The 27,948-nt window shown below is 37.6% G+C and overlaps 1 protein-coding gene across 6 annotated transcripts in view; it reads left to right on the forward strand.

The window, feature by feature from the left end:
• The window catches only part of LOC139480544 (stathmin-like), a 31,310-nt gene extending 3,578 nt beyond the window's left edge, over positions 1–27,732 (forward strand). Inside the window, exons 1-8 of one of the 6 annotated variants that reach the window (XM_071263643.1) lie at positions 1,268–1,400; positions 1,591–1,659; positions 14,623–14,742; positions 16,765–16,943; positions 17,486–17,677; positions 18,300–18,440; positions 19,396–19,536; positions 26,095–27,732. In XM_071263643.1, coding sequence (XP_071119744.1) covers positions 1,650–1,659; positions 14,623–14,742; positions 16,765–16,943; positions 17,486–17,677; positions 18,300–18,440; positions 19,396–19,536; positions 26,095–26,160 — 849 coding nt within the window. In that variant the 5' untranslated portion in view covers positions 1,268–1,400; positions 1,591–1,649 and the 3' untranslated portion in view covers positions 26,161–27,732. Of the gene's footprint in view, positions 1–1,267; positions 1,401–1,590; positions 1,660–14,622; positions 14,743–16,764; positions 16,944–17,485; positions 17,678–18,299; positions 18,441–19,395; positions 19,537–26,094 lie in introns of those variants that run through there. The other 5 variants (XM_071263645.1, XM_071263644.1, XM_071263648.1 and 2 more) reach the window with 5 other exon arrangements.
• Positions 27,733–27,948: the final 216 nt, after the last annotated feature.

Consider the following 27,948-nt stretch of genomic DNA (forward strand, 5'->3'; position numbering starts at 1 on the left):
TCTGATTTGTTAGATTTTATAATTTCATAGAGTTGTGGTTTTGTGGCCCTGGAAGGAAAGGTCATATTCATCCGTTGCAGCCACATCACCATACCTCCTCTTCCTCAGATGTCATCATATTCCAATAGTATGGTTCGATGCTCATGATGTCAGTTACTGGATTGTCTGGGTCAGACTTGATTATTTACAGACCATAATCATATTGCTGGAATATTGCTGAGTGTGGTGTTAAACAACAAATATGATCCTGTTCATGGTGATGACAGTACTTAAGATTGAACTATTTAACATTTGACATGTTTTCAACATGTTGTTGGTTTTACCAGTTAGGATAGATAATATCAATTGACTTCGTCTGAAGTCCAAAAGGTCAGCCAAGACACTGAAAGATGTTAAACATGTTTTTTAGAACGAAGGCGCTGCTAGACAGACTAATGGAAAATATGTAGTGTGAAGCAGTGATGTCTTTTTAATGGTGGCAAATTTCAGATGACTCCCATGCTACATCAAACATGAATGTCTCAGCACTGTGACTTGTCACTGCCAGAGGATTGCAATTGCCGGTATAAGGTCATCGCAACCTGTATCTGCATTTAACTGTGGAAACAAATACATTTTTTAACATCGGTTTCGCTGCAAATGTTAGAGCTTTGGAACGCTTTATTTTTAGCCATCTCATTTTGGATCTTGAAGTCAAGTATCAAATTGAGCAGATTGTTATTTTGATGTTGCCTTCAATTAATTGTGTTGGGAGCATGGTACAATCCCTAAACCTTGCTATTTGTTAGGCTCCCACTCACAGCCGCCCATCTTGCTTGGTGCCATCAGCACTGTTGTGACAAATCAATACTTGCAATATTCTGCACGTTCACTGAAGCCCCCAGCTACAACACAGGAATCTATTAGGCAAGAATGTGTTTTATCTTGCTCTCTGGCCGGTACCAGATAACCTTGCAGCTTCCATGACAAGCAAATGAGTCACTGCCTGGATGCAAGTCCTCGTCATCATCCAAATGGAGGCTGCTGCTGAAAACTTGCATTGATTTTCATTGATAATGGCCATGCACTGGAATTTGCATACTTGCATCACTGTCTAAAGACAATTATGACCAATGTGATGTTAGAACTTAATAGAAAGGGGGCAAAATTTTGGAAGGAAAATCATGTTCAGCCTTTAACTTGCATGTGAATACATTATTAATGATGCTGCCAGCAGAGGGTTCCACTGCAGCTTTTCTCTGGTAGATACATTAAAGAATTATTATAATGATTCCAGTCTGACACAACCGATGAGAACTGTTGACTCATTTGGTGATCGCTTCAGTTGGATGACCAGTCTCACATCCTGTACATAGATCCCAAGGACTGCCAATGTTTGATTATCAGTCCTGAAAACCCAGGTACATCAGCAAGCAATGTTTCACAGACGATAACTGTATCTACCCCGGGGAAAAGGTTTTCCAGATTTTGTGAAATGTTTAAGAATGATCTCGCCGTGGACATAATGTTTCATGCATGGTTGTTACAATGTATTTGTATGCAGAACAACAGAACTTGCTGGTCTTTTACGGATTTCACATTTCATTTCAGATCCTCTCTGTGCCTTTGGTAGTGTTTTGTAGCTTGGCCAAGAACATCCAGCCTACATCATGTCAACAGGTGAGACTTGCTTGTGTGTAGTACCATTCTCTCCAAACTGATTATTTATGTCTAGACTAAGGGATGGATTGTCTAGCCATCCAATGTGGACTATTTTTAATGAAATTGAAATATATGCATCACATTTTGTCATCTGAGGCTTGATACGTGTGAAAATGATATTCAATTTTGATATTTGTGTTTGAATTTGAATGTGATGATCTGTTTGAAATGTCAGAACATCCGTGAGATAACACCGCATCATGATTTTTTTTATAGCATAGTACTAGTAGATACTGTTGATAAGTTCCCTACTTTCAATGGCCAGTTCTTTGACAATTTTCAAGAATAGACAAGCTTCACATCCACACTGTATCCTGGTGGTAAAATGTATTATGTTTATCAAAGATTTAGTTTTAATAATGTTACATTTACACACAAAATTGATTGATTTTATTGATTGTACTGACATTACCAATTTGATGACTATTGTAACAAAAAATGTAATTATTTGAGCTATAATCATCATGATTTCTTTAAATTTTATCATGTTCATTGAAATTCTCGTTTTCATTTCAATTTTATTTTGTTTGTTTTTAAAGAAACATAATTCTGTTACTCATTACTAAGTAATATTCAGTGTTAAGCTGACATTCTTTTAGAGCATCCATACAGTGAGGTGTTTTTTTGCATACTTCATCCTGAAGGCTAAGTATGGTTTTTGAGACGGTGATAGCATGTCTTGATGGACAATGTCAGTGTGACTCATGGCCACCATTGATCTGCCCCAGTGCTTCATTATACAACACTCAAGTATGGCAGCACTCCTAGTCCTACCAGCATATACAGCTACACTTGTGTCAACAATCACACAGTCATGGTGTCTCATCATATGGCAGCATTGATTTCTTTTCAGTGATGTTGTTTTTCATTCGACTGTAACTGATGACATCAGGTTAAATAATAATGCCATCAATAATGTAGTACACTTGTACAAGTTTCCTCCTGCCGAGCCCTGGGAATTCCTTTCACACCTGGATGTGTTGAGATGCATTAGATGTTCACTCAGCTGATAACGGATACAAATTGGGTTCTTTTTTATTTTTCACAGATATTCGTTTACAGTTCACATGACAGTGTGCAATGTGACTGGACTTGTTTTTGAAGAGAGGGAGAGGCTTCAATGCTTAGGTTAACATTATTGCCTTGAATGCAATGATAAAAATTCTTCAGATGTAGGTAAAAAGAACTTTTCTACGAATCCAATTTTGAACAAAATATTATTTTTTTTGGAATTTGTTTGGGATCCTTGATAAATCCCTGGATTAACATTCTCACCATGTCATGCTGGGATGAAAAACAACATGAAGGACAGGAAGTCCAACAAAGTTCCCCCGACTCAACATCAGTGTATAAATTTGTTTACAAAGTTCACTGGCCAGGAGGGCTTGTTAACACACAAAAAAACATTTTGCAGGCCCTCATCATATTGTTCTAGTACTGCTTAATGGAGGGTGCCATTTGCAACATGTATTAAAATAGTCTTGAGAATATTACGCAAAACTCGCAAGCTGCTTGGTACCCATACATCTTTGTGATACTTGTGGTGGTTCTTTCACACACATAGCTAATAACGCACATGCATATCATAATCAGTGTACAGAGGTATTCAAGTTTCTGACAAACTACAAAATGAAAAAAATGATGAGGCTTTGACATTAAATGACGCCTTAACTGACTTGATGATTCATAGAAAATACTAGAAATAAATAAGTATTGAGTCTATATTTTACAGTGTTCTACTTTGTTATTTTAGTGGATGCTTTTTGCGATACAGTGTATATCTATTTTTAAACTTTTCACTCTATTTTTGACAAGTCACATTTTGAGATCAACCAATTTGCAAACCCGAAAGGATTTCTTCCTGCTTTTGCTATTTCAAAAGCAAAAATAGTATATTGACAAACCATACTCAAACAACAACAAACATCACTTATACTTATGACTTATGTGATATGTTTCCATTCCTGTGACAACTCAAGATTGTTACAAGGCATCCAAAGAGTAGTTTGATTTAGTTGATGTAACACAGGTTTAATTTGCTTATTTCACTAAGGATTTGTTGACGGATATTTTTGGTATTGAGTGCTGGTGGGTAGGGCTGGCTAAAATGATTGATAATCGGAATAATCGTCAATGGGAATAATGATTATCAATATGAAATTGTCGACATCCATTTGTCTTCATCCTCTAACCAATCTGATTAAGCAAAGTTAATAGCATCACAGTGCCCTCACGTCAACCACATATAGCTGGCAAATGAGAATCAGATGGCTAGTGTGTGTAACCTGGCTGATTGTGTCAGTGTGCCCTTACTGCATGTGTTACTGCTGGTGCTACTTGAATCTCTGTCCAAGTCCAAGATGTGGCTATTTACTGGCTGTTGTAGTAATTAGAATATTGCTGACTGCACTTCATTCATGGGATCCGTGATCATCACTAATGGCAATGCTGCTGCTGCTAATCAATAAGATGCAGACATAACATGTGCCTTGCAGAAATTGATTACTTACAACACAGAATGAATGAATTAGACCCTGGTTCCAAAGGCCAGCAAATAATGTGTTATGGCAAGGACTTAATTCATTAATCTCACTGCAAGTCAATTTCCAAGAAAATATATCATGTGTGTCTGTGTTGGTATAAGGTCAAGTGTGTTAAGGTCTCAGTCTTGATAGATCGATAGAATAATTGTTTATCACATGTCTACGGTTTACACTGCTTTACCAAAGCTGTCATGGTGACCTGCAAGATGTAACAAAGCAGAGGCAGTGGTTTCATTTGTGAGCCTTATTCTAAAGGTGAAGGTGTAGTGACACACACATTGAGGGGACATGAGAGCGATGATGGAATATAACATACATACTGATCAACAATTTCATTCTTGGCCATGTAGAATTTGCTTTGAAATTACATTGAATGCACACCTTTCCTGTTCTTCATGAAATTTGGATCCAAACATGGAAAGAAACAAAATACAATTTATCAGCTGATATGTTTTATTCACTACAAAGTGGTTTGTTTGTTGTTTTTGGTGTGTTTTGTTAAATTGTGGCCTTTCATTTGTAAAGGTAGAGTTAGCTCAGCAAGAGCACTTGTCAGGGTTCAAATCCTGTGTGATATGCTCATTTGAAGTCCAGAATTATGCTGCCATTATAACATGTAACATGGCAGCCTGAATGTTTCACATTAGTGGGAACAATTAGTTCTGCCAGTATATTGAACCAACATGATATTGCATTTAACACAAACAAGTTAGGAATTAATGGATCAGGGTAAATTTGGAAAAGGCTTCCATTTCCTTGTTTAACGTCCCTGGCTAATAACAAGGTAGCACCTTTTGACTACCAGTAGTTTACAATTCAAGCACAGTGTCATGGAGATACATGTACACAAACAGGTGTATTTTGAAACATATAATTGAAAAAGTTTGAACCTTGACTACCAATCATGACATGCTTCAACCAAATGTAAAGTTTTCTGGTAGTAAGGAAGAAGACTGTCTGAACCAGGAGTGGCATACCCTGTGGTGTTGAGGGATCACAGTGACCCGCTCTCCTCCATCAATATTAATGTACTAATCAAAGGAATGAAGCAGCCACCTTGTCATTATCACCATCATCTGAAACGAATTACCCTGTTAAGTGTTAAGTAAGCTGCTGTGCGTCAATGATTATCCAGACTGTTGTTGAGTATGTCAGGTGAGCAATGGGAAGCAAGTTGTCTGCAGCAGAATTAATCATCTCGGTGAAATCAATAAGACTGTCCTGGAAATATTGGATGTACATTTGTGGGAGTAAAATGGAGTCTGGTACAGATTTATCTGGGGTATCTCGTGTGGGGACTGGGAGGAAGTTTGGTGGCCACTTCAGACACAACCACAGAAAGTGTCAATGGAAACTGAGTCAGTTATGAAGAATGTAATGCTTCATCGGCAGTGATAGAAATTTGCAATAGTCCTATAGTCCTTGTCAAACTGTCTAATAGTAAGGGTATCATAAGGATTTGTAGAAATTTGCAAATTTTATGAGTTTTGTTATATCATTAGGACTAATTGACAAAAAATGTTAGTTTCTATCACCATGATCACTGATCGACCGCTTTTATTTCAAGAAGCAGTCACGTTTCTGTGGTAGCTGAAAGTATAAGCCAGTCATGCTAGACTCACAATTGAAAAACCTGTTTGAGTCTGACCTTAAGACCTTATAATCTATTTCATTTTCACTCTGTCCACGTTAATAGTAATGATCTTGATATCTTTTCAGTTAACACTAGATTAACTCTTCAAAACGAATAGTGGTTATCATGATCAGTTTTTCTTGAATTTTTGCAGCTAGGTAGTCAAAAAATAGTTTGGAGCAAACTTTTGCTGTCATAGGGTTTTCCTTGACAATACAGATGGCCACAACTTTCACCTGGCCTTGGGTTAAAACCAAAGATCCGGGGTAGAATAGGTCTTCAGCAACCCATACTTGTCATAAAAGGCGACTATGCTTGTCGTAAGAGGCGACTAACAGGATCTGGTAGTCAGACTCGCTGACTTAGTTGATTAAAAATTTAATGTCATCGATCCCAATTGCGTGGATCTATGCTCATGATATCAACCACTGGATTGTCTGGTCCAGACTTGATTATTTACTGACCTCCGTCATATAGCTGGAATATTGCTGAGTGCAGCATAAACAACACACCAAACCAAACCAAACCCAAACCTCAGATCCACAATGATTATTTTCCTTATTATCAGCACAAACACACAAATGGGTTTTACCATAGAGATAATGTCTTCAAACTCACAGATGCTGACATACCATCATATTATGAAATGCTGCTCAAAGCTGAGTTTAACACAGCAAAAGAGATTCGAAAGTAGCGTGTTGCTTCTTGCTAACACCCCTTCAAAGTTTGAATATAACCAAGTGATAGAAGTACTAGTGAGGCAATGTTCATGCATTCAAGTCACTTGTGCTCAGACTTGGTGACTTGGTTGATTGCATGTCACCCTTCCTGGACAAGATGCTCACAATATCAAAGACTGAATTGTCTGGTCCAGACTTGATAACTTACAACTACAAGTCATCAGTGTTCGAAATAGACCTCAGCATGTAGGCCCAAGGCTGACAGATTTGTTCTCGGGCTGATAGTTTTAGATTTCAGCAGGTCTTCACGGCCAGCAGTGTATTTTAAGCTGTAGGCATCATAAACGAATCATAACACTAAGCATGCTAAGATTGCTTTGTGAAACAGGGTCCAGCTTCAAAGTACTCTGCTAGTTCTGCACCGAAGGCTGTGTTACCGGCCATACTGTAGCCACGTCAAAATAATATATAGTTTCATGAACCTATCTGTCATATCATTTATTTATTACATCTATCACTTTTCACAAAGTCTGAAAATATGTACATGTATATCATTTCAATTTATCATATTTTATCAATAGATTTTTTAAATTTTATTAACTATTTCCCGCAATGTTATTGAAAGAAACATTATCTCGGACACATGCTTTGACAACAGGTCAGTATCCAACATGATCATGTCAAAGAGCAATATAAAGAAGTTTCAAGCAAATTGTAAATAAATGAACTAAAGTAATCAATAAAATCAACAAACATATTTCTAAAAGTTGTCAAACTTACATCTTAGTTACTGTTTCCATCTTTTTGTGCATTTGTGTAATGTAAGTCAATGACATCTCGGCATTTGTCAACTCGCTTTTATAGGCTCGGACACGATCTTTAAAAATTAATGTCAATATATGTTGAGAAATCTTTGTCACAGGTCGTAACCTACCACGATATGTCCACAAAGTTCCATATTTTAAAAATATTTACTGCTTAAAACGTTCAAAATAGCACAATTTATCCAAGTACTTTATTGATGTCTTTAGAAACCAATTGCTATCCTGCCGAAGTTATTGTAATATTATTGATGTTCTGAGCTTTCTAACTATACAAAACATCGAACAAATCTTCGCACATGTTATTTATACACAAGCTTCAAAAACAGAAGTATTTCGATTCTATTTATCATCATTTTCTGATTACTTTAACAATGAAAATATATAAAAAAATAAGTATGTGGACAGCTCTAATATGAAATTTTAAAATTCCTGAATATCACCATAATGTTCGCTTCCATGCTGCTCAATCTGGACGTTATGAATGTGTTAGCTTAAAAAATTTTATTATTTTTTATATAAAAAATTATCAAAAACTAACTTAAGTTATGAATGCATTATTCAAATAATGTGAAAAATATAAATTTCGACCCATGAATATCCAGGGTAGAATAGGTCTTCAGCAACTCATGCTTGTCATAAGAGGCGACCGGTGGTCAGGCTAGCTGACTTGGCTTATGCATGTCATCGTATCCCAATTCCGTGGATCAATGATCATGATGTCACTCACTGGTTTTCTGGTCCAAACTTGATTACCGTTTTCGACATATTAAGTGCCCTGCTCTAATAAGCGCCCACGGCAACACTTGCTCCCAATTATCACCCCTTCCAGTTAATCGATGTACACAAGACTTATTTATTTGCGTATAATACGCACTCGTGTGTTATATGCACCCTTAATTATGGGCAATTAAATTCTGGAAAAATATATGTCATACATAAACATTTCAGGCTGTCAGCATAAACCACGACATTTATCTTTCAACTCTGTTGTTTTTTTTTCCCAAATAATATTCTAATAAGAGCCCCTATTTCAAATTTTGAGAGCGACCAGGCGCTTATTACGTTGAATACGGTATTTACAGACCCGTCATATGGCTGGAATATTGCTGAGTGCGGTGCTAAACAAGAAACAAACAAACATAACTTTCATATCTATAAACAGTAGGTTTAGACCTATCAAATAGTGTGTGATATTTTACAAGCTGATAATTTCCTTGAAAAATGTAGGCTTCATCTATAACCACAGAGTCTCTGGTGTGATAGCAGTAATAGCTTCAACTAAAATGTTTGGCCTACAGTTTTTGACATGTGCTGGCCCTTAAGGCTCTCAGTTTACTCTGCTGAATTTCAGAAACAAGTCATTGTCGTTGCTGGAATATTCCCGAGTGCAATGTTCAACAACAAAGCATGCTCACTGGACAAGTCTTGGATGATTTTTAAACAATTAAATAGTATTTCTTTCTTTTTAAGTGTGAGAGACAACAAATGAATCTAATGGGTGGTTGCATGCATACTAGAAAGGTATTTCTGTAGTGGAAGGTGCTGGAGTTATGTGTTGTACTGCCAGCCGTGAGAATAATTCATCACATGTTCAAAAAACCAAAAAAACCGATCTGACTGCATCAAAATGTAGTTAAAAGTTGGGCTAGCTGCTCACAGTTGGCATTCTGCCAGAATGAAATTGATTTTGCTGTAGGCATGAAACCCTTGACTGCAATGTTCTTTGGGAGTGTCTTAAAACAACAATGCAAACTGAAGGACTCGGGATCATATATACAGCATTAGAAATTGGCACTAGTCCTGTAGTCCTTGCCAAACTGCCCATTAGTTAAGGTATCATAAGGACAAGAAGAAATTTCCCATTTTTAAGGGTTTTGCTACATGTTATCATTATAAGGGCTAGTAGACTAAAAGTGTTAGTTTCTACCGCTGATATATTAGTACTGTCTAAACATGAATTAATTTTTAGCTTGGTAAAAACAATGGTTCTCAATCTACATTAAACAAAATATTTGAAACTGTGATGCTGCTCTGTCACAGGCCTTGACATACATTCTTGAATGTAGGTCAAGGTGACACAGTAGCTCAGCTAGTTGCAGCATCAGTGTTCTTTATCACTTTTCCAGTCTGCCCGTCGGGAAGGTGGAACCAGCTCAGGTCATTGTAATGAGGATGTAGGCATCCCATCTTCCGAAATCTCAATAGATCGAAAAAGGTTTTCCATGGCACTGGAACTTGCCTGAAAGCACGTATGTGGCTATATGGCAAGTATGATACCAGCAGTATTCCCAAGAGAAACCTTGTATTGATCCGGAGATCTATACAAGACAGTCGCCTTCTGCCATGCCCAACTCACCAATAAAGCTATCCCGCGACTAACCAACGACCAACATGAGCTGACCTGATGCCGCTCTTTACCATGTACCAATATGAAAATGGTCAGCGGAGTATACTTAAGGTTGATTATGGCCAAGCATTTAGTGTAATATGATGCATGTGTCGGTGCTGACCGAACAAGCTGTATGAATGATCACGGCCAGTGTGTGGATGATACTCATCCCATGGCCAATTGGGAATCAAATGGCACCAACCCACACACTCTCTATTTCCTGTTCTGGCAGGCACCGGGTTTGGCACTGTCTGTGTTTGCCAGTCACAGTACAACTGTGCCTAAATTGAATTAATTTGGACCTGTTGTACGTCCATGGAACTTCTGGCAGATGGCCTCTTGGGTGAATGGCTTGCAGCACTGAGCACTGTGCATCAGCATGGTTGAATCATGCAATTATTCTATCTACTTCCCTAAAATAACAACATATGTTTAGATGATTTCAAATTTTGGAGAGAAACCTTTATTCATTGTGGGAAAGCATAAACTAAGCAAAAAGAGTAATTTCACTTAGCACAGATAATCTCTGATTCCTTGCAAGACAGTGCAGATTATTTGCATTTGTTGTGATCTTAGATATTCATTAATATCTACAGATAAAAATCAGATTTTCCAGTAATTGTAGGCTATCTCAATAGCTCACATTGGCGTACTTAGAGCACAATTTGTGAAATATATATGCAAAGGGAAATGAGCCCCAACTGATGCAGAAATGGTTGAATTATATACAAATCAATGAAAACATAAAAAGACATGGATTTTCCAAGTCTGTGGGTTCCCTACATGCCATGGGTTTCTGCCAAGCTTCTGTAGGATTTAAAGTAAGCAGTATCTTGGTGTCCTGGCAAATCGTTTAAAACATTTCCCACTGAAATTAAACATTCATTCGGTAAATACATGGTTTCGAAGAATATATATATTTTCTCATTGAACAACAAAGAAACAGGTTTTATGGTCTCAATATCTCTAATGCTTTGTTTGCACTATGGAGATCTCAAGGAGGTTTATTGACTGGCTGGTGAAAGAACATGAGGCTCAGATTCTGCTTGTCTGTGGGACAGCACATTTGTTTTTGCTGAAACCACACATCTTTGTAAGACACTGTTTCAGATACCAGGCTGAGAGCAACTACTTCAGCATGTTGAAATGGTTCCAGTAACCATCCGTGGGCCAGCCACACGAGAACTCTGTGAAGACTTGCCAATCATTGGGTATTGCAGTGATATAACTATCAGTAGGACTGTAGGAGTTAGCTGCTCTTACAGCAATACTGTCATGATCAATCTATCGTGTATACAGTAGTGGTAATGTGACCACATTCATCACCTGGGCCCTGTTCCTCAAAGAGATCTCACCTTTCAGAAGATATTCATACTTTAACCTAGACTGACAGTCGTAACACTAAAAATATGATTGCTTCATGGGATGGGGCCCTGTTTATATGTTGGGGGTTAAAGAGGACCAAGCAAAATATCTCTCTTCAATCACTTTTATTCACCGTAGTAGCCAGAATTGTAGCCACCCATGGCGTAACCTAAAACAAATACATATAACATTTCTTATGAACATGGCCATATGGTAACAGTGTACATAAGTTATTATGGTGAAAAAGCATTTCAATTCATAGCAAACTTCATACAACAATATTCAGACGTAGATATTTCTCCCGTCAGGATGTCACAGTCACCAGGATGAAAATACATATCAATTACATGATAAACCAACATATCCTACTCTGAATAGTTCATACCAACATGGTGACAAGTAAGGAATGTTATGTGAAATTACAGGTTGATGAAATAGAATGATATAGTTAAATACAGCTTAATAGTGACTAGATTGGTAATTAAAAGTTGAAATATTATTAATGTAGCTGTTGATCAGCACTCACCCCCAAGGAGTCTACAAACAGCTGAGACACTTCAGATGGAGCAACACATCTCCATGGTGACTCCTATGCGGGAAAACAAAACTACTGTTATGGTTTTGTGTCCAACAATAATCACTTATGCAACACGACACAGTCTAGATTGTGATATCAGCACTATGAGTCTAGAAGTAAAACATTTATGTTAACGGACTAGGTTAAAATACCAAAAGGAAAACTAATTCACTACTTTTGCAACACCTCGACATCATCATCCAAAACGACACGAGACACAGTTCACAATTCCTGAAGCTAAGGGAAGTAACTCCTGTGTTTACATCGCCCACGTGGTTAGTGCTATCAGATTACAGTTAACTACAAAAGCTAAATAGTTATGATTACTTTAATGGTAAATGGCAATAAAGTCTTTTAACAATTTATAAGTATATAAATTTAGATGAGACGATAACATAAACAACTGAAAGTGCACGAGGGCGATTACTAGCGAAACAATTGTAAACAAAGGGCAAAGGGAGCTAACTCGTGTTTTGCATGAAACACCTATGCTAAGCTACCGATTATGACTGGTAATGGTCATTTAAAATCATTTTACGTACTGTGTTAAACATCGTAACTAAAATACTATATGAAAACGTAAATACATTTGGATGACAACACTCAATTCTGCTAACATATGCACCAAACAGAATAGTCACACGGCACGGGATGCGCGAGGATAGCAGTCTCACGGCGCATTACAGTTCACAAAATAAAACTACAGCAAAATACAACTATCTTATCTATGCAAACAAATCACAAACATCACAGTAATAGGATGCCGGCATGGGGAGTGTACTTCGTTATTTTCTGGGAAATGAAGTATAAATGTTGAAAATGGCTTGCTTGGAAAAGACACTACATCAGCATGAGCTTGGCGCGAGATGAGATGATAACGAATTGCACCATGGGAAATGTGGAGCATTTTCGTATCGAGATATAGAAAGTGAAAATACTACTAATTAATAAACTGAAAATGGAAATTAATTAGTTTTGCCAACGTTATAAATTGCAGAAAAAGGCTTTATGTAAAATAGGAAAAAATTGACATTTACGATTACTTCCGGAAATTGCCGATGATTATAAGCTTACGAGCCAAAGACTGGAGGTACAATAATTTTGTACTAAAACTCTTTTACATATATATCTTAGTGGCAGACTAATTGCTATCATCAGTTTAAGCCTTTCATTAACCAAACAAGATTAGCAGATGCTTTCAAAAGTTTGCACATCGTTTTCCATATTCATACCTCATTGATCCGGAAAAAATACACAGTCAATCAATAGTTTAACCAAAAACGGTTTTATATAATATCAAGGCAGACAAACTTGACAAGTTTGGTAAACATATCAGGCGTTGGAATACATGCTGTGGTGCGACATGAATTAGGTGATTAATTTATGTATATGGCTTGACACAACCGCTAAGTCAGTTGCCAGTCAACGGAGAGTTGGGTCAAAACAAATTCATAGCACCTGTCAAGCAAGGCAAGAGGTGAGAAGAACTGCAACAGTCAGATTGTACAGACAAATATGTCCGAGAGAAGGCTGCTGTTTCAAATAATATGGTTAGTTACCTCCAGATTCAAACATTAGTTCCCTGAGAATTGGAAGACGCAGGTTGAAAAATGCAGGTTAGAAGTGAAATGAAATTTGTGGAACCCAGGCGAGTGCGATAGAAAAACAGGCAAGGCTGCAACTTGCTGTTTTATTGTTTCTTGGCCTACAGCCTCAAAGGAAAGTTTAGACAATGAATATGCATGTATTTTTGCTAAAACGTCTTGTGTATGACCATACATGTGAGCAGAAAGGGAATTACCTTGAATGTAATATTGGCATTCCCCAACATTCTTCAGTACTAAGAGTAGTCAGCTTCGGTGTGCGTGGCTTAATTTTCTGCATGCATTAGGAAATGCATGCAATAACGTGACAATTCATCTAATCAGAACGCAGGAATTACAATGAACACAAAACCTTATATTTTTTACTTTGGAGAATAATATCAACCATATTTAGATTCAATAAGCAGTCTGCCCTGAAATGTGAAGGATGCCACTGCATGCTGGATTAGTTTATCTGCGTACCTCAGTCACCTGACATTATCTCTTTTGATGCCTTACCTGGTGGCTAGATTGGTTACCATGGCAATATGTTGAAAATACTGGTGGATAGCGCCTGAAGGGATAATTGATGCTATTTGAAGTGCTGCCATCAAATGACAACACAAGAATTTCATCAGTACTAGAAGATTTAGGGATATCCTGCAAGCAGACGGGACTGGTGGATTCCTGGCAAAGCTAGGACTAGGGGGCAGATTTTGTTTGACGGTCCTATGTCTGTGCAGTGCTGGGCTGCATTATACTTGGGGGCACTGGTGAATGAAAATCTAAAGTTCAGCTTAGTAAACGTTGTGCGTGGGATATGTTGTAGGAGAGGGAAAGGTTGGCTGTTGAAAACATTGATCTCCATGATGCATCTGGGGAATGCTTTCATTCTGCACCGTTTGGTTCTCAGAATGTATTACAGTGTGTGGTTCTACTTGTATTTTGGTAAAGAACCATATCATTGGCATTATGTGCATGAAGGATTGGATGTGCAAAAAACAATGGTTTTGTTTATTGTGCAAATGGATTTTTATTTTCATGTGATTGTGGTATACATTAGTATGAAGGACAAGAACCACACACACGGTCTAAATGGCCAACTATTGATAAACAGGTTGTTTTCATACATGACACAATATTTGAAACAAAAACATCCCTTGAACTGTGTTTGGTATTGATTTTTTACTGTTTATTTCAGATGAGGTACGTTGCCTGCAATGAAACGTGACATGTTACACAGAAATTGTCTGTTTATATGCCTTTTGTCTGCCAACTTGTCAATTCATTGACTTTTCCTCCTATTAATGCTGCGTTTGGTATCCAGTGTGTAACTGGCTGAGTATTTTTCTCTGTCTCCGTGACTCCCCTAAAAAGCCCATCGCCCACAAGATCCACCCTAACCACAGAGGCACATTTGATGCTGTTATCTTGTGGAAAGGAAAAGGTAGCTATGTATTTGATGTGACTGCATGGCTGTCTTGACAAACTGCTTCCACCAGCAATGTCCAATGCAATTATCAAGTTCTTTTCACAATAGGTATTTTTTTGTAAAGCCATTATTTTGCAGTTTTGCTTCAACTGATCAATATCATTCCAAATGTCTCAGCGCTTAAATGTCAAGCTTTGTCATGCTATTTTGGATGCTTTTGAGTTTCCATCAAAATCTTTCGTTTCTTTGTTTTATTGCTGTGCATTCCAGTGAGGAAGGTTTGAATATCTGTTCTTCTCCTGTGTGTTGTCAAATGTTTTTTTCTCCATCTGTGATGTTTTCATGTTCTTGTTTAATGTGTGGATTTCTTACATCTCGTCTCTTTTTTTGTCACTATTCATATGCAGCCTGTGCCCAAAATGTTTGATTCTTCTTGCTCGAATGAGTCACTTAAAATCATTTTAAGTTGATTTAGTGTTGGTGTATGGACTTTCTTTAGCCATGCTTCCCAGGCTAAAAATAAATTTGACTAGGGCTTTGGACTAGTGGATGAAGTTATAGACTGCAGATGTATTTTCTCCCAAGTGCATTATATAGCTCACTGTTGGTTTGAATGTTGTTTAACTCCTACCAGTTTAGACTCGGGAAGTAATATGTTCTGTTTCTAGCATTAGCAGCATGAATGTCTGACTTCCCAAGTGAATGACCAACCATGAAACTTCTAAACAAAACCTGGTCAAACTTTTTGTTTGCATGAATTCTTGAATTACTTGTCATAAGAGGCGACTAATGGGATCGGGTTGTCAGACTCGCTGACTTGAATGATGCACGTCATCGTATCTCAATTGTGTGGATCGATGCTCATGATATCAATCACAATAATTCAGTTAAGCATTCCAGGTCTCTTTCTCTCCTTTCCCTTCCCCCCAAAGAACTCACGTCTGAATAATAAGTTGCCTCCCTCCCTCCTGGTTAATCATTCTGTTGACATAGTGTGTGTGTGTGTGTGTGTGTGTGTGTGTCTTGTGTTGAATCCTTCTTTACAAGACAGTAGCTGCTGGATATGTGTTGTGTATTTCTAGCGATGTTGTATCTGTGTGTTTGTGTCACTGACCACAACATTCTCCACCACTTGCACCATGTGTTTGTCTTTTGGATGTAACAAAGTTCGTTATTATCTTCATATCAAATTGATCTTGCAGACATAATTGCCTAAGAAAGACATTATTTATGCACATATTTTTTCTACACAAATAAGTTTTCAAATAAATTACGAGACTTTATCATTAAGTATTATGTATTACATGATAGAGCTGACAGTAATGTATACAAAGTTGTTGAGACAATTATTTCTCCTAGGACATGAGTGATATGTTTATGCAGAGTTGCCATCTATCTTATGATAAGAATGATAGTCCACAAGGAAATGTCACTGGTCCTTCCTGAATTTCACTTGTCTCGGACTATGAGACTTACGTTAATTCATTTGGGTCAAATTTGAATATGTCGGCCCACTTGCACAAAGCGATCTTAGCGCTAAGATGATCTTAACTCTCACTTTAACATAGGCTTACAATAGTCGTAGCGCTAAGATAGCTTTGTGCAAGTGGGCCCTGGACATATGCACCCCGACATTTACTTAAACCCCACTGTTCCCAATCTAAACTGGAAGAGATTGATAATATACATACATGTATGTTGCATCAAGGTATGTTGGCATATTGTCACCAATAATCTACTGGCAAACAGGGCTAGCATGTGTTGAATCGAAATGGCTATCCAAAAATGTTGCAGGCCAACTGCTTTTTTAAAACAATTATTGATAATGAGCCCATATGTACACTGACCTTAATGAACAGTCGGCTCAAGCTCTGCTAGTTAACTTCAGCCAATTTACATTTACTGTAGCCAGCACGAGAATCTTTATATTGGGCATGGATTGTCAAGGATTCCCACAGTTGTAATAGTTCCCTCACAATGTAACACCCTACTATTCCATGGACATCTTAAAGACGTGTGTAAATATTGTGTGTTCAGAAGGTACTAAAGAAAGAAAGAGTGGCCTGGCCTATGAGGTGATCCTCAAGCCGGCTTCAGCAGAAACAACCCCTCTGAAGCCCCAGACCCCACCCAAGGACAAGAACCTCACACAAGATGACATCCTCAAGAAGCTGCAGAAGGCACAGGAACGCAGAGAGGTAGTACGACCTAGAGTGGCTAGTATCTACTTTCTTTAGTCACCCTTACCACCCTGAACCGTTGCATTCCTTTTGGACGTACATTGGCTTTGCTTTAGAAGATATAGAGATGATGGATTTTATTAACCTTTGACAGAATTAGGGAAATTTAAGAAATGAGTTTCATAAGATAAGTTTGATGCACACATGAATCTTATAATCTCTTTTATCAACACATAATCATGATAATGTTGCTGCACCTTCAGTTGTGAAAATTTTGTATTATTGACATGAAAAACTGTGTCAAGAAAATGTCAGCCAGATGCCAACAGTAAATGACTGATTGTCATGTCTACAGATATGTCTGTATAACCTCAGCAATGCAGTAGGGTGCATGAGATCAGTACTTTTATGGATTTTCATGAACTGAAAATATTGAACCATATGGATTATAAACCAGTATCACATTCAGTCAAAAAAGGACCTTTCGAGAAGTGGTTAAACCCTGTATCCCCTCTCTGTTCAAGTCTTTTGCCAATTACGTGTAAGACTCATCCTAACCAGTTGTCCTTCCCTCACAGTCTCTTGAAGCTCAGCGTCTTGAACAGATCTCCCGGGAGCGTGCACGAGCCCAGGAGAAGATCGCCAAGGTGCAGGAGGAGAGTGAGAGCTTCTCCAAACAAACCAAGGAGAAACTGAGGCGATCCATGGAAATCAGCAAGGAGAACAGAGAGCTTCAGATCAAAGCCCTGCAGGAGAGACTGCGAGAACATGTAAGTCTATGACACTGACATACCATCCACATCCACATCCACATCCACATTCCGAACAGGACACATGTTCCAACTCATATACAACATACACAATTAAGGGTCTCGACACTAGATGCTAGGCATGTGTTGTCATACATATTGATTAACATTAATGAAATGTCACATTATTACTGTAAAAGCAACAGGATTTAGTCAAATATCCAGTTCACAAGTTTTTGTTTCTTTCACATTCTTTCACATTTGTCTCAGTGTTAAGGGGTACCAAAGAAAGAAAAATCTTAGCTCAAATGAACAGCTATAGATCCCTGCAGAAAACTGAACCCAATAGCACATTGATGGTAATACATGTCATACAATTTCCTGTTTGTCTGAAACACCCAGTATGTAAATGTTCAAGGATTATGATTCATGCAAAATAGGTTAAAGATAAATATGGAACATAATTTTGGAACAAGACAAAACATACAGTGGACACAGTGTCATCCCTAGTGGTTCCTTCTTCCCCCTGCATGTGTCCTGTCCTGTCCTGTCCAGTACTTGTTGTGTTTGGACAATGTCTTCTGTTGACACTTTCCTTCGTCCAGTTGTTATCCTTGTTTTTTGTTGCGCTTGATTCACACAGCTGTCTAAGGTGGAAGACACATGTAAACGCAGCGACTCCATGGCCCAGGAGCTCAAGGAACGTATTAGTCAGAAAATGGAAATATATGAGGAAAACCGACAGGCCCAGTTGGACAATCTATTGACACGACTTAAGAACCATGTGAGTTTAGGATCAATTTGCTTTGTAGTTCTTGTTTGGTTTATTTTTCTTTACATCCTTCCCATGCACTTGTTGTTTTGTGTACAAAGTGTTTATGGTGATTTTGCATGTTTGATTTGGGTTTTTTAGCATACTTGACGGTGTGTGGATCTGTTACTGATCATTCAGGAGACATTGTAGCATAATTATTTACACACTGACTACAGAAAATTAGCAGATGCTTTAATATATCTACTAAAAATAATTTGCTGGTCACTTTCAGTTTCCTCTGCTTTAATCTTTATCTGTGCAATCCTGATTATTTACTGAGCAAAGTTCTGCTCACCACGAAAGAAACATTCACAGTCCTTCATAAATCACAAAAAATGAGATTTAGTTGATATCACAGTATTGCTAGGATGCAGCTTTATCGTGTAAGTTTTACATCTTTATTGTGCCCTGACTGTCTGTGTGATAGTGAGGAGAAAGTCAATCAAATGCTGCTGCTGCTGCTGCTGCTGCTGCTGCACCAACCTGATTCACACCTGACTGTTAGGGTAATACTTTTACACTGTCAGTGAATGGAACATCCTCCATTATCCAGTGTTTTTTAACTCTGTTCTATTATGATAAATACCCTGGACCCATTTGCCACCATTGTTTCACAAGTGACTTCACCACCTCCAATGCCCTATTTCTAAATTAGCACCGAATGCTCACACACACACAGTAATATGATTAAAGCTATATTTTAGCATAGTTTCATTCAAAATGAAGCAGTGGTGGCAAACAGGTCCAGGGTATTTATCATAATAGAAAGGAGATACTACAATGGATAATGTGAATGGAACTAATGAGCAAGGTTTTGTCATAAGTTTGTATGAAGCAAAGTGATAGATGTGTTGGCCTGGTGACATGGAGCAGTGTAGTGTTTTTGTTTGATGTGTGTGACACCAGTATCTGTGTCAATTTTCAGGCCAGCCACATAAAGGAAGTGTGCGAGGCCAGCGAGAGCATGGGCAAGATGTCGGAGGAAAAGATCCTGGTGAAGATGGAGACTGCCTTGAAAAACAGAGAAGAGCAGCTGAAGGCTCTGCAGGAGAGACTCCAGGAACATGTATGTATCCCTAGATCCCCTGCAGATACAGCAGCACACCTGGGACTTGTAGTTATACCCCTAGATCCCCTGTAGATACAGCAGCACACCTGGGACTTGTAGTTATACCCCTAGATCCCCTACAGATACAGCAGCACACCTGGGACTTGTAGTTATACCCCTAGATCCCCTGCAGATACAGCAGCACACCTAGGACTTGTAGTTATACCCCTAGATCCCCTGTAGATACAGCAGCACACCTGGGACTTGTAGTTATACCCCTAGATCCCCTGCAGATACAGCAGCACACCTGGGACTTGTAGTTATACCCCTAGATCCCCTACAGATACAGCAGCACACCTGGGACTTGTAGTTATACCCCTAGATCCCCTGCAGATACAGCAGCACACCTGGGACTTGTAGTTATACCCCTAGATCCCCTGTAGATACAGCAGCACACCTGGGACTTGTAGTTATACCCCTAGATCCCATGCAGATACAGCAGCACACCTGGGACTTGTAGTTATACCCCTAGATCCCCTGCAGATACAGCAGCACACCTGGGACTTGTAGTTATACCCCTAGATCCCCTGTAGATACAGCAGCACACCTGGGACTTGTAGTTATACCCCTAGATCCCATGCAGATACAGCAGCACACCTGGGACTTGTAGTTCTTCAACTGTATACTACACTGCTTTTGACCTTTCAAACTTCTCCAATTTGAATAATGTAGTTATACCCCTAGATCCCCTGTAGATACAGCAGCGCACCTGGGACTTGTAGCTCTTCCACTGTATACTACACTGCTTTTGACCTTTCAAACTTCTCCAATTTGAATAATCAAATGCCAGCTTGGAGTGCACGTGTGTGGCGAAGTTGTAAGCGACAGCAGGTGTGTTGTGCTTCACCATTGAATGTATCCACTTTAACACTGTTTAAGATAAAATCCAGTCTTGTTTACCATGATTTCAGAGGATATTGCATAGTTAGCATGGTTAGTGCTGAAGTCATTTGAACATTCCCTTAAAGCTCTGCAGGCTAACGTCAAACCCATTCGACAGATGTGTCACTTCCCATGCATCTGATGTCAAACCCATTCGACAGGCGAATAGCATAACGACACCCCAAAATAAAACTTTCCATATCTATTTACCAAGAAGGCTTTGCGTAACATATGGCTTTACGTATGTCATGCATAAATGCTCAGCTTGCTCAATATCAAAACTTTCAGTAATTTATTTACCTCGAAAAGAAAATATTGCGAGTAATAAAGTTTCAGCCAAACTTTTCGGTACACAACAACCAGAAACGGCCATTGTTTACTTTTGGCACTTCATGTTGAGCAGCATGCAGTCCGATATTTTCTTTATCATTTTTTCTATTCAATCACAATTTTTTGTTTGCTGGCAAAAGGAAAACACTCATGTTCCTTAATTTCTAAAAATTAGCAACTTTTCGTGTAACTAATTGTAAACAAAAACAATCTGAATCGTAATATCATCGATTGGATGGAACTTGTACGATCATGGAAAAGGCGGTAAACAAACAACTCCACTTGCATAGTTATCCTGTTTGACTAGTACAATCATTTTGTTACATCTAACCTAATTTTCTAGAATAATTGACACGCATGTATAAATCTTTGTAAAAAATCTCATTTTTAAAGAGTTTGCAAATGATTTCGGACACATTGACAAGCCGACAAATGTCAGTGACACATTTGGGCGTGGCCTAACTCGCGATTTGTTTAGTTGAACAAAGTCAACAAACACTGCAAAAAATGACAAATATTGGATGATACACAAAATTCGAACTGATATACATGCTAGGTAAACCATTCAATAGCAAAATAATGCAGTTTACGAGAAATAATGAAAATACTTGCAACTTAAGCTATCATTTCTGAAACCAGAAGCACGTACCGCTTGTGACACATGGAAGCAAAATATGCAAAAGTTGATAAGCTATCATTAAAAAAAATTCCAAAATAGATTCAAATTCAAAAGAAAATACATAATTTACAATTTTTCGTCAACTTTGTACTATTTATTGTTCTGGAGAGCAGTCTTCACTCCTATTGAACGTATTGATATGCCAAAAAAATAACAACATGATATTGTTATTGGTCTAACATTGCAAAAAGAACAATTTAGAATATTAAAAATGTTGTGGAAAACTTTCTGAGAACCTCCTGTCCTCTGAACCGATTAACATTTACCAAAGTCACAACTGTACATTTCAACTGGTATTCGTGAATCAATGGGATAAAAAAAATTCTCGTCTGAAAATTCCTTTTCTCATTTTAAGACAAGAATTTGTTTCATGTAACAGGCAGATCTTTTGTCCTAAAAATATATACAAATGTGAAAATTATGGACACCTAACAATTGAGGGCTTTTAAAGTTATAATTCTACCTAACTTGTCACATGTTTTGACTTAGGTCTATCTAAGAAAAGTCCCCTTTTCTATATTTTTATGACACTGACCATTTCTGGCACTTAGACACAGAGTATTCAAGGAAAGACAGATATGTTTTTGATTGAAAATATGACTTTCCTTTATAATTCTTGTTTCATGATGACAGGGCAACTTTCATACAAGCCGGCTGAGGAAGTTGTGATACTGTGATTGCATACAAAAGAAAAATAGGTTTGCAGCAGTACCTGTATATGCAAAATAGACCACATAAGGTGAACGTCATGGGGCGTGGCTGACCAGAAAAAATACATCTAGCAAGGGTAAACATGTATACAGGCACATTTCTTTTCACGCGAACCAGAAGGCTGAGAGATTTTCTTATAAACATATGGCTAATTCCCCAGCTTAAGTGCCACCATGGTTCTTGTGATTAAACAAACAAAAAATTCATGTACTGTTACAAGTACTGTTACTGTAATTAATGTATCATATTCCTATTACAGTTATATTTTAGAATTGTTTTATTAGAAAACAAACCACTTGATGCACAAGATTAATGTCCATATGAGTTTAGTATGTATATGTTGAGGATATGATTAATTTATTCATTATTCATAGAATACTAAAATTAAGAGAGTTACTTACTTAGACATTGTTGATTTTCAGAGTGAAAGATAATAATTGTTGAAAAAAATATGTTTAAACTAAAGATAATAATTGAAGTTTGATCAGTTACACTGTGCTGATGCAAAGACCAATATTTAGTTTCCACACACACAATCACTGTGTAAAAACTACTAAATATAAAAATATAACTTAAATTTTTAAAACCTGTAAACAGCTGTAAATAATTAAACAATTATAAATCTATTATCAATACGGTCTTCATATTTTAAACGGGCTCCGTACATCCGCCCCTCACTTTTCGTTTCCGGAGCATAACTCAGAAACCATTCAATATTTTTTCATCAAACTTTTAAAGTCTGTCAGGTACATGCTGAACTGGTGCCTTTTGCTATTTAGAAATTTTTATTTTTTACGTTTCCATTGCATTAAGATGGACTTAGGTTCCAAACTCTTCTTTTTTTCACATTTTCCATGACAAGTTCCACCTCGGTTAAAAAAGGTTAGGGTTCGTTTAGATTTAATATATTTTTATATATTCTGCAACAGGGGCGGGGGATATAGCCACGTTAGTTGCAAACTCTTGTTGGAATAAATGTAGAAATGCTTTGTGAAATTGTTCTAAAATCATGATAGAATCTCTGAATGAATTACCCCCCCGGTACGAAATGATGTGGAACTGACACCGAAAATATGTATGCAGCATTTTATTGCTGATATATTTCTTATTATATTCAGCAACGCAGGAATGTTATTTTGAAACACGTTTTGTGAAGCCCATTTTCGCGCACCTGTTGTAGAGGGTGATCTTGCTGATCGATGATATCCATAGACGTATTGCGTAGGGTACTCTTGTTGTAGTGACACTTATCAGTGTGTTCATCGTAGAAATATTATCCCATCCCATTTATATTCACCGTAACATTGAATGGTGATTCTTAAATATCAACAGAAGTTCAAATAAAAGATACCGAGATACTTGCATGTGGCATGTTAATTTATCGTCTACTGTTTCCGGGTCACGGGAGCATATAAGGTCAAACGGATTAAATATTACGCAAATTGTAACGTCGAAGTCACATTTTTATTTCATTATGTCGGTGATTACTGCTTCTATGTATTGACTTATGTTTTTGCTGTATTTGATAGGCAAAATATTTCAAAATGTACTGTAATTGTTTTGTATTCATAAATATTCAACGAAAATGCTTGAAATTAGGATTGGTGAATATGTATAAGTCCTTAATTGTTTCCTGCTTATTTTATAACATGACACATCAGATTAACCCAAATGTTCGTAATTCTGCAACCAACATGATGACCTCGAAAATTAAGTTATTTTTCTGTTTAACGTTTAGATAATACATTTACTGAAATGTTTCATAATTTACCATCGCGCTGTTATTTGCCGATAAAAAACAACAAATTCTTGCTCAATTATAATTAAGATATCGGAGATATGATTATTGAAATCAATTTGCACAAATGTTACGATATAAATAGGTTTCTAACATGAAACACAAACCACCTTCAATAACGCAATTCAGGTAAGTTCAAGAACAAATTTATGAATTTTGTTTTCGCTTTGGTCCTTACCTTGGTATGATCGAAAACATCAAGATATTTTTATATAGAATTGTGTTGTTTTCTATCAGGAATAAATGTGCAAAATATTTCTTCAATTGGCCCTTGTTTAATGAGGCACCGACTCTTTGAAATCACCCACCCTCTTTAGAGCGCCTTATGTTAAAATTAATCCAGCAGAGAGGGGTAAGAAGTGAGAAAACAATTCAGCAGGCTAAAGGTTAATGCATATAATGTAATAATTTGGAATCCACATTCAAGCTTGACGTAAGTAAAGTAAATGAAGTGCAAGGTAAATATCGTGTATGACATGATAAAGTTCAGATCCTAAGGAATCACCTGACATGTATTACAATACTTAAACATACTTAAGTCTCAACACCAGCATAGATTTGCAGTACCTTGTCCTCATGATCCTCAAATCTGGCATCGTTGTCACACTGGATGTCACATGGTGCGATAGGAGTCAACATCATTTACATCTATTCTTTGAAATGTCACAGAGCTTATATTGTGTTGTTTGAACAATAGGTGTAATTTCTTAAGTCATGAAGCTTTTCATTGTTTATATCACTGGCAAACAAGAAATCTACTGCATTTGCCTTATCACTAAACAGACCCTAGGTAAGATATAAAACAAGCTACTGGTAACCATGGTAACTCTAAATTGCTAATCACTTGTGTCTTGTTTAGATTCAAAATCTATTCACTCAGGACAGGTGAACTATGATTCCTCATAGCACCTAAATTATTCCCCATCGACAAGGAATGACGATGTGAAACATGAGTAATTTCAACTGAACAAATTTCTCCCACCAGGGCCATGTTCCACAAAAGAACTGAGTGCCACTGTGAGCCTTTGTTAGGAAGCACTTACTACTAATCACTGTTTCAATATTGGCAAGGCTGTTGTTATTTTGATTCTAAATTTTCATGTTACCTTATTAGTATTACGAAAAGCCTGTACATGAATCATACCTATCTATAGAAACTCAGAAACAAACATTCTTCCTACAATAGCTTTGTCATGTTTAAATACTGAAGACTATAACTGAGGATATTGGATTTGTTTTGTAACTAAGCTCCAAATGATCCTCTTCCTTTCATTTTATTATCTTACCTGGTCCAAAGGACCAAGTTGAGCTTATGCCATACTGTGGCGTCCGTTGTCCGTACGTCAACAATTCTTTCAAACGACTTCTTCTTCTTCTGAACCATTAATTGGAAATAAACGAAATTTGACAAGAAGCATCCCTAGGTGGTGGGGATTAAAAATTGCACAAATAGTGGCGCTGACCCCCATGGGACTGAGGGGCGGGGCGAAATATGGAATAATTTGGCTACAACTTCTTCTCTGGAACTAAGAGATAGATATCAACCATATTTGGTTGGAAGCATTCTCCAGTGGTGAGAAGTCAAAATTGTACAAATGGAGGGGCTAAGGGGCGGGGGGAAATATGGAGTAATTTGGCTTTATTGCTTTAAGCGACTTCTTCTCTGTAACTAAGAGATTGATATCAACCATATTTGGTTGGAAGCATTTTACAATGGTCGGGATTCAAATTTGAGAAATGAAGGGGCAACCTTGACCATAACATGCAAACCGATATTATCCCCACCCCATTTATGCCAATTGGATTCTCCCTGGGGTCCGGCCTTGCCTCTGGAGACTGAGATCCTGGATCATAACATGGAAATGGTTCAGATCTTTATGCTATATTCATATCTAGTAGAAATACATGTTCATGCTGTCAGATTTGTCATCCACCCATTTTAAATGCTGACAGAATCAAAATTACAAAATATTTGCAGTATTATATACATGTACAATGCAAATGTATATTTTGTCATGATTGCATAAATATCCAGGCCTCTTGTTTTCTTCATCTCACTCCCCTCTCCTCTAGGCATTGGTCATTAAGTAATTACCTATGTAATTTCTCATTTCAGGAAAGGAGAATTGAGGAAGTGCGTAAGAACAAGACTTCTCTGCAGTCCACAGGTGTTGATGCCTGAGCATGTGCTTGGTGACCAGTGGTCAGTTTCTGCTATTGTCCTGAGGCCAGCATCTCTGGTCACCTCCTGACCACCAAGGAAGACATACACACACTTAATGGAGTCTGAGTTGCTACTCTGTCAGCCAGTGACAGCAGCATTTATAATATTATTGTTTATTTGACTACATGATTCCAGCTCTTCATTTATCTGTATAGTGCTGTTCGTAAGGCATAGAAGTTAATCAACTCAGTTGTTTTTGAGTTGGACATGTTAAACCTGATGAAAATGCTGTAAAGTGATACCAGTTGGATGCCCTCTCCCTCCCTCATTTTACACTGTCGTCTGTGGACACACAATTATTTCAGTACAGGTGTATTGCTGACTTGAATCTCCGTCTGTATGAATCTCTTTCTCTGTCTGTATTACTCTACAACTACTTTTTGCTTGTTCTGGACTTATTGTCCATCTTGGTGTTAATGAAAGAAGTGCAAATTTGTCATGTATTTCATACTGCCATTTTTATTATCATCCACAAGCTATGCATTATTTTTTCGTCAACCTAGATGATAGAAGGATTTCATACGCATGAAAGATTGTGTGCAAGCATTTCATCAGTAATAATTATTGTAGCCCTCCATCTCTCCACCATTCATTCCGTTCATGTATTGCCATGCCCAAGTTGTAGCTTTTATAGTCAACTTTTTAGTACAAGGTCAATTTGCGTGCTTTAAGAGGACAATCAACAGTATTGTAGTTAGTGGCAACATGCGTCTATTGCAGATATTTTATCACTTGCCACCATTTCAGCATTGAAGGTTTCATTAATTGTTCACAAAACATCCAGCTCCTCATCAACCTGCAGCTGTTTCAAACATGGATTATCTTGCCAACAAGCATGTTCTAATTTTTCACTCTGTGTGTATGTTGAAGTTAGAATACACTGACAGTTCATTGTCCCGACATGTTTTCCAAAATTGATTAAACTTCCTTGAAACTGACCTTTTTATGAAACTCCATTTTATTGCAAGATTAATGCTTGATTAATGTGATTCCTTTTTAGTGTTTGGCAGTGATGAAGTAACATTGTGTGAGTGTCTCTGCTCAAGACGCATGTTACCACAAGATTGTATCATACGAAGAGTAGACAGGCAGTAGTCTAGTCAGCAGGCAATGTAGCCACTTTCAGTAACACTGATAACGTCCCTTGTACATCCGAACAAGACTTTATCTTTACAGGGATGATGCCAGCACACTTGTATTGTGTAAAACCTGGCTGGTGACTAATTGATGGTTTGGAACACAGAGTGTTAAGGATCTATAAAGTGCTGAGTACAGGTTTTGTATGATGGACTGCTGTTGCAAAGTGTACTATGAACCATGTGCTAATGTGCGAGCTACGCTTGTTGCACCAACATGTATGTACGCCAGATTGTTGATTGTTACGCACAATGTTCGGAACTGTGTTATGCCAGTGGGACCAAGATGTGATTTTGTTTTTGTGCATCATAATTTGCAAAGGCCCCTTGCTTGTTTTTTCAGCATTTTGGAACTTAGTACATGTGAATAAAAATTTGGTTACTTGCCTTCTAATTCCGCCGTTTGTTATTGCTTCAGTATGTCTGAAAATACACCAAGATGGATACAGAGTGGTTGTGCTGGACACACATCTGACAGTGTCTCTCAATGCATGTTAAGATGTTTTTAACAATTAACACATCTGAAGCAGCCTTACATACCTGATGTATGTGGAACAACTCACAGCATACATTACACTCAAGGATAAGGCCATTGTTTGAAGTAACTAAA

This window comes from Haliotis cracherodii, unplaced genomic scaffold (assembly GCF_022045235.1).
Source record: "Haliotis cracherodii isolate W230 unplaced genomic scaffold, xgHalCrac1.p SCAF_4, whole genome shotgun sequence".
Lineage (NCBI taxonomy): Eukaryota > Metazoa > Mollusca > Gastropoda > Lepetellida > Haliotidae > Haliotis > Haliotis cracherodii.